Source organism: Ctenopharyngodon idella, chromosome 2, assembly GCF_019924925.1.
Source record: "Ctenopharyngodon idella isolate HZGC_01 chromosome 2, HZGC01, whole genome shotgun sequence".
Lineage (NCBI taxonomy): Eukaryota > Metazoa > Chordata > Actinopteri > Cypriniformes > Xenocyprididae > Ctenopharyngodon > Ctenopharyngodon idella.
In genome coordinates, this window is record NC_067221.1 from 10,997,550 (window position 1) to 11,015,063 (window position 17,514).

At 34.8% G+C, this 17,514-nt stretch overlaps 1 protein-coding gene across 2 annotated transcripts in view; it reads right to left on the reverse strand.

Moving 5' to 3' along the window:
* The window catches only part of atp6v1h (ATPase H+ transporting V1 subunit H), a 45,730-nt gene extending 35,145 nt beyond the window's left edge, over nucleotides 1-10,585 (reverse strand). For both annotated transcript variants that reach the window (XM_051917998.1, XM_051917993.1), the window contains exons 1-6: nucleotides 10,421-10,585; nucleotides 9,741-9,874; nucleotides 5,225-5,324; nucleotides 4,845-4,934; nucleotides 2,869-2,982; nucleotides 854-958 (exon numbers count right to left, since the gene is read on the reverse strand). In XM_051917998.1, coding sequence (XP_051773958.1) covers nucleotides 854-958; nucleotides 2,869-2,982; nucleotides 4,845-4,934; nucleotides 5,225-5,324; nucleotides 9,741-9,844 — 513 coding nt within the window. In that variant the 5' untranslated portion in view covers nucleotides 9,845-9,874; nucleotides 10,421-10,585. The remainder of the gene's footprint in view (nucleotides 1-853; nucleotides 959-2,868; nucleotides 2,983-4,844; nucleotides 4,935-5,224; nucleotides 5,325-9,740; nucleotides 9,875-10,420) is intronic.
* Between the last annotated feature and the right edge of the window lie 6,929 nt (nucleotides 10,586-17,514).

Below are 17,514 nucleotides of genomic sequence, written 5' to 3' on the forward strand. Positions count from 1 at the left end.
TAGATTATTAGATTTTGAATCCTAAATTTTCAATGTGGTCTCAGACTTTTGGACAAAAAGAACTGACTAAACAACTGACACAAATAGCCTTCTTCCATATGAAGGCTTTCTATTCAAAACCTAAAAAAAAAAAAAAAAAAAAAAAGTTTAAAAGGAAAACAGCACATGGCCAGTGCTTTGACACATCACAAATTCTTTTATGTCTCTGCTTGCCTTTCACACTCCAGTGAAAGGAGGATGGTTGAAAACAAGAAGAAAGCGATGGCATCTTTTGAAGTTTCATTGTATAGGAAAATTTACATCATAAGGCACTGGTAATGCACAAAGATCCAGATACAGTAGATTATGTTCTGTGACTGACAGTAGAAGCAGATGTGTTTTAGATAAGGTGAAAATCTTTTCAAAAAATAAAAGCCAGCTGAGAAATGTAGAGAGCTGTCTGTAGCATTAGCATTCCTCATTTGAAAATAAGAACCTTTCAAAAAAATCATTGAAATATCTTCAAATGTTATGTAAAAAATCTTAAAATGAAAACTCTGACATCCTTTACTCACCTTCATGTCGTTCTAAACCTGAATTGAATGAATTTCTTTCATCCATCAAACAAAAAAGGAGATGTTAAACAGAATGGCAGCTGCAAACTCCATTCACTTTCACTGTATGAAAGTGAGTGAGGCTCTGTCACTAACTTTCTGTATAACATCTTTTGTGTTCCAAGAAAGTCATACAGGTCTGGAATGACATGAGGGTGAGTAAATGAAGACAGAATTGTAATTTTTGGGTGAACGGTTCCTTTAATTGGTAGGAGAGAGAAGGTCTGCTGAATTTAGGATGGAATCTCTTTGTTTTCTACCTGAGAGCTGAGTTGGGTCTTAATCCAGTTGAAGTAGTAGTTCAGGTCACTGCCCTCCATAAGGTCACGTCCCCAGGCAGCCAGCTTGGCTATGATCCTCGCAGCCTGAGGGGAAGAAGAGAAATGTCGCATCAGTGCTTGGAAAAATGTATTTCTGTTAGACGTGGCTTTCATACAGATGCGTCAATATAGGAAAATTAAAAAAAAAATGCCTTGCCGGGGCTGTGGTTAGCAGACTTGTTTGGGCACAATGAGCTGTGGTCATGAAGACAAATATAGTTTGAATAGAGCTCTCAGTCTCTCTCCCCCATTATTTCCTGTCCTCTCTCTGCTCTACACTGCATAAAAGTGGCAAAATTCCAAAGGACAATTAACAGCTCTAATTGTGATAAGTAATGGCGATTGTTGCACTAGATCCATCTAAATCATTCAACCTGAAATTAAACATCCCAAATTAATATTTCAGCCAAATGAATATGCAACTGTTGCAGAATATGCTCAAATTATTGGTCAGATGAAGTGATTCACTGAGGGCTCTTTCGCTCCCTACATCTGTGTGTGCTATGATAATGAATGCATTCAGAGCCATTCTGATGTTTCCAGAAGACATGACATTTACTCTGCTTGCCATGCAAAAGGGGAACTTCAGAGTGTTTCATTAAGAGCTGAGGTGAGGATGGCAAGGGGAATCAATACCATCCTCACGCCGTTCAGCACCCTGCGACCGCCGTCTGCCTGAAGGGTAATTAAACTGTGATGACTTCATGCTGTTCTACGTGTATCCTTAAAATGAGAGTATCCTGGGAAATCGTTTTGCTTTTGAGTGAATGTTCAAAACTAAGCGTGAAAATCTCTTTGATGAATTATTGATGGACCCCATTCTACCTATGGGCTCTCAAACAAAAGGTTTAGATGTAATGGCCCTGAATGCGAGTTCAATAATCTGGATTGATGTACAAGTTGCGGTCGAATTTAAAACAACTAAATTATTGTGTTAAAGAACAAAGCACAATGCTATTATGTAATAAGCAGAATACTGTGTGGCAGTCCTTGGACAACACCTGAAATTGGTAAAAACTGGTGATTCCTCATTTGTCGATCTGTTTAGGTAATAATGTAATAGCAGAGTAATTATATAGAAAAGCGAGGAAAAGCTAACTTTGTTCAGTAATTACTTGGAAACATTTTTTTTCCCAAGGGAAAAGGTTTGTGTGATACTGGTCCATATTCCATAGTGACTTTGTTATGCAAATGCAGTTGAACCATCAGTAAACACCACCTGCACATTCCTGAAATTAATTTAAGCTCTTGTGCTTGTAGCTGAAATTACTTTTCTTTTACAGAAGAAAATATGAGGTCAAAGCAGGTCAAATGAGCTTCTTAAAATATGTTACATTAATTTCACTGATATGACAAATAATTTAAGGAATATTAAGGTTGTTTTTTTTTTGACCATATTTGTAATTAAGCACTTTCATCAGTAAAAAAAGTTGACTAAATTATTATTAAATTATCTACATAGAACAGCCGTTTAAAGTTTGGGGTATGAAAATGTGAAATATTGTTCCAATTAAAAAATAATTATTGTTATTTTATTATATTTTAAAATGTAATGTATTCCTCTGATGGCAAAGCTGAATTTTTCAGCAGCCATTATTCCAGTCTTTAGTGTCAGGTGATTATTCAGAAATCATTCTAATATGCTGATTTGGTGCTCAAGAAACATTTTATTATTATTATTATGATTATTAATGTTGAAAACAGTTATGCTGATTAAAATTTGTGTGGAAACCTTTCAGGATTCTTTGATAAATATATAGTTCAAAAGAATAACATACATACATTTTTAAATGTCTTTACTGTCATTTTTGATCAATTCGATGCATTCTTCCTGAATAAAAGCGTTTTTGTTTTCCCAACAAGAACAACAACAAAAAAATGCTACTGACCTCAAACTTTTAAACAGTAGTGTATATTATGTTTATTTATTTATTTTTTGTCTGACAGCAACTTACCATGTGAACAGTAAAAAGGTCTTGACGGTTCAGCATTGGAAGGAAATATGACCAGGCTGTATTCTTAGTCTTCTTGGCATAATCAAAGAAGATATTCACTCTCTGATGATTTTCCTGCATGGTAGAGCAAAAGACCCATTATTGCAACATAAAACGAGTGAATTAAAAGGTGAGTGATTATAGGAAAATGATCCCAGACACATCTTAGGAGTACAGAAAAAGGTTAAAAAAGGTTAATTATGACACACCAGTGAATTTCATCAGTTGTGCTTTCCTGTAGTGTTTTTTTTTTAACTTTTATATCAAAACATATATACAGTCAAACCAAAAATTATTCAGACATTTTTGATATTTTTATATATATTTTTTACTAGTGGGTGCAGGACACTATAGTTTATTTGTGTAAGTGAGGATAGCAAAATAAAGTAAACTGTGACATATTGTACCCAAATAATTTTTCATGCACTTTGACCGGAACATGTTTTGCTTAAGTGTTATCTGACATAATTAAGATTTTTTTTTTTCTAATACAGTTTAACTCTGAGATCTTGTCATATTTTATTACCATTTTTTAAAACTATAATGAATAAACTGTATTAATGAATGAAATGTTCAAGGTGTCTGAATAAATTTTGGTTTGACTGTATTTTTAAAAATGTATAATCAAATTATTTTAGATAATCTGATTATTTTCTATAATGTACCTCCATTTCACTGGCACTACAGCATGAGCTATACATGGTAGCATTGTCGTGTCCTTGAAAAATCATGTAAAAGATACTTGACTAAACAGCAGATGCAGAGTGAAACAGACTGTTCATTTTTTCCATTTCCCCAGAGACACATTTATAAAATAAATTGATATTTAAAATGGAAAGATGAGTCTGTTTATCATGTTTTCAAAATTATAACTGCTTTGCATATGAATAGAAGATCTCATCACAGAGGCATAGGCTAAATGAGTTGTGAGAGGGCGAGTCATAGTATGAATACAGAAATACTCAGTATAGACACTGCAGCAAACAGGACCGCAGGCTCCATATGAGCAACTGAAAATAGGTGTTTTATGAAGGCCATCTATCAGCACAAACTTAAAGTGTTAGTTCACCCAAAAATTTAAATTTTGTCATTAATTAGATATAAATTATATATTTTTGATGAAAGCTTTCTGACTCCTCCATAGACAGCAATTTATCTACCACTTTCAGAAAGGTACTAAAGACATTGCTAAAATAGTCCAAGTGACTACAAAGGATCAACTTAATTTTATGAAGCAACGAGAGTACTTTTTGTGCACAAAATAACAAAAATAATGACTTTATTCAACAATATCTTCTCTTCTGTGTTGTTTTCTTACGCTGTTTACTTTCAGCACTTCCAGGTTCTACGTCAGAACGCCGGCTCAGTATTGGCCGACGCTGTTCACGTGAGCAGTGGACTATTTTAAGGATGTCTTTAGTACTTTTTTGGACCTTGAAAGTGGTAGTTAAATTGCTGTCTATAGAGGAATCAGAGAGCTCTCGGATTTCATCAAAAATATCTTAACTTGTGTTCCGAAGATGAATGAAGGTTTTACGGGTTTGGAACGACATGAGGGTGAGTGATTAATGACAGAATTTTCATTTTTGGCTGAACTAACCCTTAATAGATAATATTGACAAAATATACAGAGAAAAAGCTAAGCTAAAGCAGGACTGACAGAGTGACAATATAATCCACAATCAGCTCTAAGACCTGACATTTTTTTCTTTTTGAACATTTGCAAGACCAAGGCTGTGAAGAGACAAAAGCAAATGTCATAGAAATATTCATGCAACTATCTGCATTTCTCTTTTCAATACACTACACCTTTTAACTGAGACAATACAGGGTTAGTTTATGTGTTATAAATGAATACTCCAAAGCTTTTAAGTCTGACGAGCTATGAGAAAACAGAGATTAGAGTTGGACATCTCTGAAATGGTGCACATTTTTACCTGCAGCGTGTCATCAATCAGGGTCAGGATGTACTGAACTGTTTGCTCCTTAGAAATATGAGCCATAAGGTTGAGGAAGGTCTTTGCACACTACAATAAAATATGTTAGAAGAAACAGTTACATCTATATACTTGCATAGAAATACAACAACATGTGAGCCTATGGGAGTCCAGTCATTTTCACAAAGCTTTAATTTATATAAAAGGGTCCCTAAGGTCTGTGTTCTCAACCAAAAATAAAAACTAAAAACAAAAACACAATCTACAGCTCTGTAGTTCGGTTATACAAAATGAATGTGGTACATTTCTTTCTTTCTTTTTTTTTCAAGCTAAACAGGGTAGGAGAGGCAAAACAAATCCAGGAAGAATGTGATATGAACCTGATGTCCTTCTTTTGTCAGAATTGCTTGCTTGTCTTCAGAGACGGCAACCTCAAACTTCTTAATAAACTCACAGTCCTCGGCTGAGATCATTTGGCCCCTGAAAAGCATGAAACTCACCAATGACTAAAGTGAGATAAGCTCAACAAAAGGCAATCTAACAAAAAACATCAATTATTCACATCTGTTTTGCATATTTGCTCTCACTTGCTTTTTTCATTGTTTTAATCTGTCCAATTGACAGATTAAAACAATATTAATTCTCAAGAGCTCACAGGTGTGGGGGTGGGCTGATGGGTTGGGACTCGTTGATAAAACGGTCACTTGTCCCACTGGGTCCTATTTATCATGTACATGTGTCATTATGTATTAAAAATGTCAGTATCATTTCTGGCTATTACAAATGAAAAATATACTCTTCTAATTAAATCCAATATAAGAACAGTAACGGTTTCCTTTAGGTTGATAAAATATTGAGCTCTGCCTTGTCCTTCAAGACTTAAAAGCAATATTATAAGAAAACCATGAAAGACTGAACTGTAATTTTTGACTTTATATAAATATAAATATAAGATAAACACCAGGTATACTTGTGCTATTGCCTTCCTAATAATGTCACGTTTATGTCACGTTCATGTCACAACATCAAAATGTCACGTTATGTCTGAGTTTGAGTTTAGTTTGAGTGGACTTGTAGTTGGTATGGTTTTTCATTGTTTTCTTCCTTTGTTAACATATTTTGACTTAGTGTTTTATAAAGCAACTGCTGCGATTAGGTCCTGCTCTTTTTCTTTGCTGCAAACTTGCTGTGACAAAAGACCAGAACCGACTCTCACAGGGGGGTCATTCCCTCGGGGAACACACACAGGAGTTTTTAGATCTGGCCGCAGTCTGCACAATGCATGCAAGTCTGTTTTGTTGCCCAGCACCAAGTCTGTTTGTCGCTGATGGTCCGACCCAGCCTCCCACTCCCTTCTCCTCTGCCTATGCCATCCAGTTCTTCGGCCCAATCTCCGCTGGCTCCCTTCAGCCCTTTGGCTCCTCCTACACTGGCTCCACCTAGCAGCTCAGATCTGCCTTGGGCTTTCAGATCTCCTGGTGTGTCGATCCCCTAGCTCCACCTCAAGCCTCTGATCCCAGTAACACGTTTTAACACGTAATAACACATTATGTCTGAGTTTGAGTTTTAAGTTTTCATTGTTTCCTGTTTTCCCTTTCCGTTTCCTTCATTTGCATTAGTTTTCATGGTTAGGTTAATTCAATCCACCCGTTTCTTGTTTCCTCCGATTGGATCCTTCTCCTTTTCTTTGCTGCAACCTCGCTGTCACACATACTTCATTTATCATATTTAATTATACTTCATTAATCAGTCTTTATCATACTGAATTTCAAATGTTCTCACATTTCTGTAACTTCTGTACTGTTGCCTGGTTTATAGCAGAATAAAATAACAACAACCAAAATTCAACACAAATATATAACAACTCCACTACTATTCAAGTGTTTAGGGTCAGTAAGATTTTCTTTTTGTATGATCAAAAATACGGTAAAACAGTAATATTGTGAGATATTATTACAATTAACTGTTGCAACCCTCTACAATGTGTGAGTAAATCACTCGCATATGTGACAAAATTTTCATGCTAAATGTCTGTCATTAGCCCTAGGCTAATAAATTGCTCGATTTCACTCACCAGTGTTTAAGTTAGAGGCTAAGTATATTTTCACTCGCCTTCACCTGTATTGAACCCTCTGACTGAGTGCTTGAGTTTTGCTCTCCGTCTTCAAAGCGCACTATTGCAATTCATCTAAATGGATGCACAGCATATTTGATGCACTGTAAATTGTAGTGTGAAGGCGCCCCACTCGCCGTTGCTTAGCTGAGTGCTCTGTGTTTCTCTCACACACACAAAGAGAGCGAGAGAGTCTTACATACCACGTAGAATTGATGCGCTACATTTAAATGATATTCTTTGTTGTATTTTCCTGTCAAAACGGAGTTCATTTGGAATTATTCAGCCTTTAAAGGGTTAGTTCACCCAAAAATGAAAATTCTGTCATCAATTACTCACCCTCATGTCGTTCTACACCCGTAAGACCTTCATTCATCTTCAGAACACAAATTAAGATATTTTTGATGAAATACGATTGGTATATGACTCGTCCATAGACAGCAATTTAACCACCACTTTCAAGGTCCAGAAAGGTACTAAAAACATTGTTAAAAAAGTCGATGTGACTGCAAAGGTTCAACCTTAATTTTATGAAGCGACAAGAATACTTTTTGTGCGCAAAAACAAAACAAAAATAACTTTATTCAACAATATCTTCTCTTCTGTGTCATTCTCATATGCTGTTTACGTTCAAGCACTTCCAGGTTCTACGTCAGAATGCCGACTCATTATTGGCCGAATGTGTCATCCTGCTCACATGTACAGCCTCTGTCAATACTGAGCCCGCGTTCTGATGTAGAGCCTGGAAGCGCTGAACATAAACAACATAAAAACATCATAAACGTTGTTCAATGTTCAACAAACATTGAACCACTGTAGTCACGTCGACTGTTTTAACAATGTTTTTAGTACCTTTCTGGACCTTGAAAGTGGTGGTTAAATTGCTGTCTATGGACGAGACATATACCTCTCATATTTCGTCAAAAATCTCTTATAGGTCTACACTGCCCTCCAAAAGTTTGGACACACCCCTGGCAAAGTGTGGTTTTGGACGATATCAGCATAAATCCTTATCATTTTTTGGTGCAAATACATTAAAGTAACTTGACATTATCATTGAAGACCAGCAATAATAATTTTCATTTTGATTACATAATAATGGCAATATATACATGTTAAAGTCAGACATGCCCCTTTGCCAGCTGTGATGCCTGGTTACTGGTTTAAACTTGGCCCAGGTTTGTAAAAGATATTTGGGTCACACCTTAATAGCTTCAACAACTGATTGCCAATTAAGTTTAGAATACAATGAACCAATTAGAACCCAGTTTAGGTCAGATAGCTGCTAATGGTGGATATTTTGATGAATCGAAAATTTAAGTTTTTTCTACGTATAAACTGTTTATGTAATAAAATATGTTTTCGTAGTTTGCGTTGTCCCTAATCAGTGCAAAATTATCACAAATTAAAAAGGATTCATTCCAATATTGTCCAAAACCCCACTTTTCTAGGGCGTTTCCAAACTTTCGGAGGGCAGTGTAGGCTTGGAACGACATGATTGTGAGTAATTAATGAAAGAATTTTCATTTTTGGGTGAATTAACCCTTTAAGGACAAACAGAAGCCACTGTCAGTTTCTTTGGTAGTGGGTGGATTTAATGCGCAAGTGCTCACCCATTACCGTCCCTGTTTTTTCAAAAAAAATAAAATAAATAAATAAATTACTGCCATCAAACTTTTGAATGGTACAAGTTACTAACCCACAGACAGAAGAAGGAAAAAAAACTTCGATCACAAAACAGTCATATAAAGACCTTGACTTCAATGAGACACTTTTAACAACAGTGGAGAGCCTCTGAATATACTACCATGTAAACAGTAAATATCACATATAGGTTAGAAGAGTAAACTTTTTTTATAAATATCTTCATGGGTAAAAAAAAAAACAAACTTTTGGCTTAGTTGGTAAATAACATTAAGGGAGGACTATGCATATGCAAAGTGACAAGTCTTAAAACATTCAATGTCAGAAACAGACAGCCCCACACCCACCCACACACACACACACACACACACACACCCTCCATTATAACTGTCACAAGACAATGACACAAACACAGTTTCCTTCAAGGATCTAGACCTTGTTCCTGTTTTAGAGAAGTATTACACAAAAGAAAATTTTAGCAAACATGCAAAGCCCATTTTATTTGTGTCAAAGAATGAACCTAAGATGTTTTATTCTTGTTTCATAGACAGAGTAATAAAAACTAGTGAACTGACTACACAGACAGCATTTTAGGCATCATAGGCTTCAAAGTTTAGATTTGTTAAAACAATCATTCATGAATGAAACAAGTCTGTTTTTACTTTATTAGGGACTCCATAAAGAAGGTTTAAACTAAAGTCGGCATAAAACGAAAGTTGCAATAGTCTTTTTGACCTTATTGTGACATATATTCAAGTTAAATGTATTCTCAAACAAGAAAAAATGTAGGGTGGAAGTTGATTTTGTCTATAGGGAGTTGATTGGATTGTGGTTTGCTATTGCTGTGACAGGTTGTCCCTCATCAGAGAAGAGATGTTGTTACAAGAGGGAAGGAGAAGTTATTCTGATTAAAGAGGGCACATGAATTTTATAAATAATAATTATATGTACAGATTAATGATTTATAATAAATACTGAAATATTCTATTTAAAAAACATTCAAGAATTTTGATTTCATGGTGACAAAAGCTCAGTATGTTGTGACAGTTTCCTATGAGGCCTAAAAATTCTTTCAGATTTCAGAATCAATTGTCAAGGAGAGAAGGACAGAAGCAGAAGTGATATTCAGATGTACTCACTGGAGGTAGGACTGCCAGTTGACCTTGTTTGCTCGAACCTCTGCGGCCTTGGCTGCGATGATGTTGGTAGGGACGGCAGCATCCACTGCCCCTCGGATATCCATCTTGAGTTCTTATGTATTAGGACCTTAAAACTGAACACAATATCAAATCGTGATGTGCTATCCCTAGAAAGGCCACCATGAAAAATACTGCAGCATCTGTACTCATACCGCTCGAAAAGATGTTAGAAACATAGATAACAAGGCTAAAAAAAATGTTGAATAAATATTACATGCGAATACTGCGCAAAAGGGACGGTGTGTTGTTAATACAGATTATAAAAATGATTTAGCATCGTAGTAGGGGTCGTGTAACAGCTAGCTAAGGTTGAACGGGTAAAAACGCGAATTACAACTTCTTTTTAAAATGTAAATGAGATTAACTACATTTGTCGATGGTTTGGACACGGCATTTCGAAATAATATGATCCTATTTGTTACATGTCTTCTAAACAAAACAACTACTGAATGGACAGAGCCACTGACAACTGCTAATGCAAGAAAACAGCGGGTTTGATTTGTAACGCCTTGCGTCTATGTTCAATAAGACGTTGCTACACAGCTATCAAGTACTTATTTGTAAACCCGATAAGCAATATTTCTAGTAGAAATATTAGAAATATATTTGACTTCACGTACCTGCTGCCTTTTGCTGTCAAATTGCTACAAGACGTCACGGGATCAATGTCACGTGATGCTGTCATGTGAGCGGGCCAACGAATTAACCCTTTAAAGAGTCATTTCAGTGGTGAGGAGTAATTTGATTCACTCCAGTGACTCGAATCATTTGTCTCCAGGGCCGTACGCAGGGTTTTATAATAGGCCTACCGAGGTCCCAAAACTGAGTTTGATAGCGGGGTTCGGGAGCAAAAAAGTTTGCTGTATCTCCTCCCTTCCCTGTCAGTGAAGAAAGCATAGCCTAACCATAGCCGGGGTCAACTGTTTTATGAACCATTTTGTTTTAGACAAGTTAATTTACTAAAGGCTGCCTACCAGGAAACTTAGGTAACTAAGACCCGGTTTCACAGACAGTTAAGCCTAAGTCAGGATTAAACCTTAGATCAATTAAGATATTTAAGTAGCTTTTATAAATGTACACTAGAAAAAGAAAAAAAAAAAAACATTACTGGTGTGCATCTTGAGACAAAACAATGGCTCTAACATATTTTAAGATATGTCAGAGCAAGTTACTTTCAGTTAAAACAGCTCAAACATGCATTTTAGTCTAGGCCTAGCTTAAGCCTGTGAAGTCTGTGAAACCGAAGGGATAGGTTATTCAATTAATTCAGAAAATGTGCACATTTTAATAATAAATGTGCACATTTTCTGAATCTTGAATTCTTGATTAATCTTGTGCCTAATATGATGAAAAAGGCTTGGTTAAAATTTCTTGTCTCGTCACATTGACAGTTACGAATTACGTTACATTAGCCTACATGAATCATTCACAAATTATAGACATTTTCAATTCAAAATGGAGAAATTGAACAAAAAGTTTATTAGTTTGCATCACTGATTATTTTTGTCGGTCGTTTAACATTTCTATCATAAAACAGCTGTCAAATATTAAATGTTTGGTTTAGTTAGCCTACATGTTATCGCGCTGGAATTTGTTTCGCGCTCAGCAGCTTGTGTGTGAACACAAAGCTGCGACTTAATTTGATTCGAGGTATGATGACATATAGCTATACTTCTGTAAATAAATGACCCTATTTCATTTAATATAGCCATTGAATAAGGAATAACACATTTTATTAAAATGTAAAATTGAGACTATAACAATAAATATTAAAATTGTAATAGCAAATAAAGTTTAAACAAAAATAAGATTTATCTTATTCTAGTTTATAATAAATTCCAAAGTATTGTATCTATTTGCAGTACTAAAGGAGAGGTTGAAAAGAAGAAGCAGAAGTGAAGAACAAAATAAGAGCTAAAAAAAAAAGATATATATATATATATATACACACACACACACACACACACACATATATATATATATATATATATATATATATATATATTAGGGCTGGGCGCTATGGGCAAAAAATCATATCTCGGTATTTTTCATATAGTAAAACATGTTGTAGTTAGATTAACATGCGTGTTTCCTTTTGCCCTTAAACTCTCTAATTATCTAAATACAAGGGAATAAACATGAAACCTGTTCAGCCTATTATTAGTTGTTATGAAAGCCACATATATTTTTTAATCTTTAGATCATTATGATATGAAAATATGAGTTTTGGATTTGGTAAGGCAAGTTTATTTTGTTTAGCACATTTCAACAACAAGGCAATTCAAAGTGCTTTACATAAAACATAACAGCAACATAGGTCAATATAAAAAGACAATATAAGAAGACATTTGAAAACTAGAGCTAAATAGAAAACAAAAACAAGATAAAACAGGAGAGTAGAAGTTACAGTGCAGTGTAATAAAATAATAATTATTCCAATCAATAAAAGGCAGTGGCAAACAGTAAAGTCTTTAGCCTTGATTTAAAAGAACTAACAGTTTTGGACATCAGTGTGTGGACGTCAATTTGATGTCAATTTGATGTTATTTTTTTCGACATCAATTGGACATCAGTGTGTGGACGTCAAATTGACGTCAATTTGATGTCAATTTGATGTTATTTTTTTCGACATCAATTGGACATCAGTGTGTGGACGTCAAATTGACATCAAAAAATTGACGTCAATTTGATGGGTTTTTTTCGACATCAATTGGACATCAGTGTGTGGACGTCAAAAATTTGACGTCAATTTGATGTTTTTTTTCAACACTAATTGGACATCAGTGTGTGGACGTCAAATTGATGTCAAAAAATTGACGTCAATTTGATAGGGTTTTTTCGACATCAATAGGACATCAGTGTGTGGACGTCAAATTGACATCAAAAAATTGACGTCAATTTGATGGGTTTTTTTCCGACATCAATTGGACATCAGTGAGTGGACGTCAAATTGATGTCAAAAAATTGACGTCAATTTGATTTTTTTTTTTACATCAATTGGACATCAGTGTGTGGAAGTCAAATTGACGTCAAAAAATTGACGTCAATTTGACGGGGTTTTTTTTCGACATCAATTGGACATCAGTGTGTGGATGTCAAATTGACGTCAAAGAATTGACGTCAATTTGATGTTTGTTTGTTTTTTTACATCAATTGGACATCAGTGTGTGGACGTCAAATTGACAGTTTTTTTTTTCGACATCAATTGGACATCAGTGTGTGGACGTCAAAAAAGTTACATCAATTTGATGGGGTTTTTTTTACATCAATTGGACATCTGTGTGTGGACGTCAAATTGACGTTTTTTTTCGACATCAATTGGACATCAGTGTGTGGACGTCAAAAAATTTACATCAATTTGATGGGGTTTTTTTTACATCAATTGGACATCTGTGTGTGGACGTCAAATTGATGTCAAAAAATTGACGTCAATTTGATGGGGTTTTTTTCGACATCAATAGGACATCAGTGAGTGGACGTCAAATTGACGTCAATTAGATTTTTTTTACATCAATTGGACATCAGTGTGTGGACGTCAAATTGATGTCAAAAAATTGACGTCAATTTGATAGGGTTTTTTCGACATCAATAGGACATCAGTGAGTGGACGTCAAATTGACGTCAATTTGATTTTTTTTTTTTACATCAATTGGACATCAGTGTGTGGATGTCAAATTGATGTCAAAAAATTGACGTCAATTTGATAGGTTTTTTTTCGACATCAATAGGACATCAGTGAGTGGACGTCAAATTGACGTCAATTTGATGGGTTTTTTTCCGACATCAATTGGACATCAGTGAGTGGACGTCAAATTGATGTCAAAAAATTGACTTCAATTTGATTTTTTTTTTTACATCAATTGGACATCAGTGTGTGGAAGTCAAATTGACGTCAAAGAATTGACGTCAATTTGATGTTTGTTTGTTTTTTTACATCAATTGGACATCAGTGTATGGACGTCAAATTGACGGGTTTTTTTTCGACATCAATTGGACATCAGTGTGTGGATGTCAAATTGACGTCAAAGAATTGACGTCAATTTGATGTTTGTTTGTTTTTTTACATCAATTGGACATCAGTGTATGGACGTCAAATTGACGGGGTTTTTTTCGACATCAATTGGACATCAGTGTGTGGACGTCAAAAAAGTTACATCAATTTGATGGGGTTTTTTTTACATCAATTGGACATCTGTGTGTGGACGTCAAATTGATGTCAAAAAATTGACGTCAATTTGATGGGGTTTTTTTCGACATCAATAGGACATCAGTGAGTGGACGTCAAATTGACGTCAGTTTGATTTTTTTTACATCAATTGGACATCAGTGTGTGGACGTCAAATTGACGTCAAAAAATTGACGTCAATTTGATGTTTGTTTTTTTTACATCAATTGGACATCAGTGTGTGGACGTCAAATTGACGTTTTTTTTTTCGACATCAATTGGACATCAGTGTGTGGACGTCAAAAAATTTACATCAATTTGATGGTTTTTTTTTTTACATCAATTGGACATCTGTGTGTGGACGTCAAATTGACGTCAATTTGATGGTTTTTTTTCAACATCAATTGGACATCAGTGTGTTTGTCGTCAATTTGACGTTTTTTTTTTCGACATCAATTGGACATCAGTGTGTGGACGTCAAATTGACATCATAAAATTGACGTCAATTTTATAAGGTTTTTTTCGACATCAATAGGACATCAGTGAGTGGACGTCAAATTGACGTCAAAAAATTGACATCAATTTGATGGGTTTTTTTTCTACATCAATTGGACATCAGTGTGTGAACGTCAAAAAATTGACGTCAATTTGATGTTTTTTTTTTGTTTGGTTTTTTTTACATCAATTGGACATCAGTGTGTGGACGTCAAATTGATGTCAAAAAATTTATGTCAATTTGATAAGGTTTTTTTCGACATCAATAGGACATCATTGAGTGGACGTCAAATTGACAAAGTGGACTTGACTACAGCCCTAGTTGCAACAGACCTGCAGTTTTCTTGGAGTTTGTTCCAGATATATGGTGAATGCTGCTTCACCATAGTTTTGACTCTAGGGATAGAAAGCAGATCTGCCTCAGATGACCTGAGAGGTCTGGATGGTTCATAACGTAGCAAAATATCAGAAATGTACTTCCATGTGGTCACAATGCAAATCAGAAATTTAAAAAAAGATTTCCTGTACTGGTCATTTTTTAAATGTCAGTCTTTGTCTGCAACTGTTAACCACCTTAAATTGTATTATATTTTAGGGTTTTAAAAAATTCCTTTTTGTCAAAATTCAATATGAAGGGGGGTGGTCCACTGCAGAAGGAGGCTTTTGAGAACACTGCATTGTTTTCGGTCATTAGAGGTATGTGTGTGCATGCTAACATTGACCAGACAACTTATCTCTGTTTTTAGGCTGAATGGTGATACACAATGTTTATCTTTTTTTTTTTTCTTTCTTTTTTTTTTTAAGAACTGGTTGAATAAATTCTTTTAATGTGACATCAGGCTATACTGATATAAATTATATAGTCTCAATCTATATTGCTTTGAAAAATATATCCATATATTCCTAAAAACTATATTGCCCAACCCTAGTGTGCATCCAAACAAAAGAGAATGACTCCCTTATGTCAACAATGCTTTTCTCATGCATTTTTTTTCTTATTTGGCAGATGAACTTTCCAACGGCAACAGAGTTTGAGTTAAAGAATGCTATGGAAATAAAACCAACAATTAATCAGATTATTTTATAACCTTTTTTACTTAACTTTTTTGTCATTTTTTGTAAAGTTGTAAAATGTTTCATATTAAAAAAAAAAAAAAAAAAAAAAGTATTGTATTTGTAAAAGTTTATTTTTTATTTCTTTTTCATTTTGTATTATCTTGAGTTCTTTTTCTAAATAAAACCTTTATATTTAATTTGTTTGAATGGATTGTCATTTATGAGAACACTTATATTTAAGTGAAAAGAATCTTTTAGCCATTATTTTGTTGTCTATTACACGTATAGATGTAGTCATTCATTAGCTGTATATTTAGGTTAGACGTCTATTAGCCTAAATTTTCACTGACAGCCCAAATTAAACCTTGTTTTAGCCTAGACCCATATTCACTGTCTATTAGACATAAATATGTAGTCGTTCAATAGCGGTCTGATTGATGACTAGTCTACTCTTGGGTTATGGTTAGACGTCCATTAGATTTTCACTGACAGCCCAAATTTTGCCTCGTTTTAGCCTAGAGGTCAGGGCTGTGTTTTGACGGCTAGCCCAGACGTCTTTTAGACATAAAATTGCTTGCTGGGTATAGGCTATACAGTTACTGCTATTATAAAAATACACTTATTTGTACATTAAAAATTCTACATATGGCATATTTATTGTTCAACAACAAACATTTTAGCAAAATGTATATTCTATTGCGCTCCGTCAGTTTGGCGCGAATGCGCGCGGTGGCGCTCGTTCACGGAAGTCTATAAAGTTTAGAAGAGATTCGCTAGCAGAAGGCTCACCCACTCCTGAGAGCAAAATGGAAATATTTGTATGACTTTCTACCATTTACAGATGGAGAATATACCTGTGAAATGTAAGTTAGGCGCTGAGGAAAACACCACATCACAAACGCATTAAACAGCGCAAGTAGGCCTATCTGTCAGCACACGAATCTGTCAGACTCAAAGCATCTGACAGGGCAAATTGTATTATGCTTTTTCCCATAATTTTCCCATAAACGTATATATTTTTTCACCGCAGCTACACTTTGCGACATCCACCGCTATGTTTCAGATGCGCTCGTATACTACTGTATATCGATATAAACGGTTTTGCCTCATTCCGTATCGTATACAAAAAACATATCGATATATCGTACAAACTCGATATACCGCCCAGCCCTTAATGCAGGAGACTTGTTTTGGTCTGATAAGAAAAGGTCAAACAGACTTATCTATTATGCCATAGTTGGTGTAACGGCTGGGTCGGCGTGACTCGTCAAATTGCTGTGGTTTTGACACCTTTAAGACCTTTAAGAGAATATGGCAAATCTCTCATTATCTCATGTCTGCAGAGATGGAAAAAGACATATTTTGATACAAAAGTACATCACGTAATCATTTCTGATGGAAGAAGATACACCCACTCGATCTTACAGCACAGAAGAGACACCAAATATCTCACATTTGGAAATAAGCAAACATCTCAGAGAATATAGTAGAAAATATATAAATGATTAAAGAAATCAGTAACATGTAAAAGAATATTAATGCAACATAAGGAATATAATGATTAATGATGATTAAATGAATACATAGCTATAAATGACTAGAATTCATAAAAAAGAGATTAATAAGAATAAATAATATAATAAATAAAAGACATTAATCAAAAGAATAAATGTAATAAATTTGAATATAATTGAACATACACCACTAACAAACCTGATAAAATAGCTTGTTGTAACTATAGAACGTACATTCTTTATAAAAATATATTAATTTACAAGTCTAGAAATCACACTTTTAGTGCATAGAAGTGAATGAAAGAGAGTATTAAAGTCAACCACATTTGACTGGTGAAGGTCTTACACATTGAACTCTAAAAATGCATCTGTTGTTTTCCAAACATTGCTTACACCACACAGACATGGCTGTGAACGACACACATCCTGTGTTTAATCTGTCCTAAGCCTTTGAAGTGCACTAAACCACTAGGGGATCAGACTC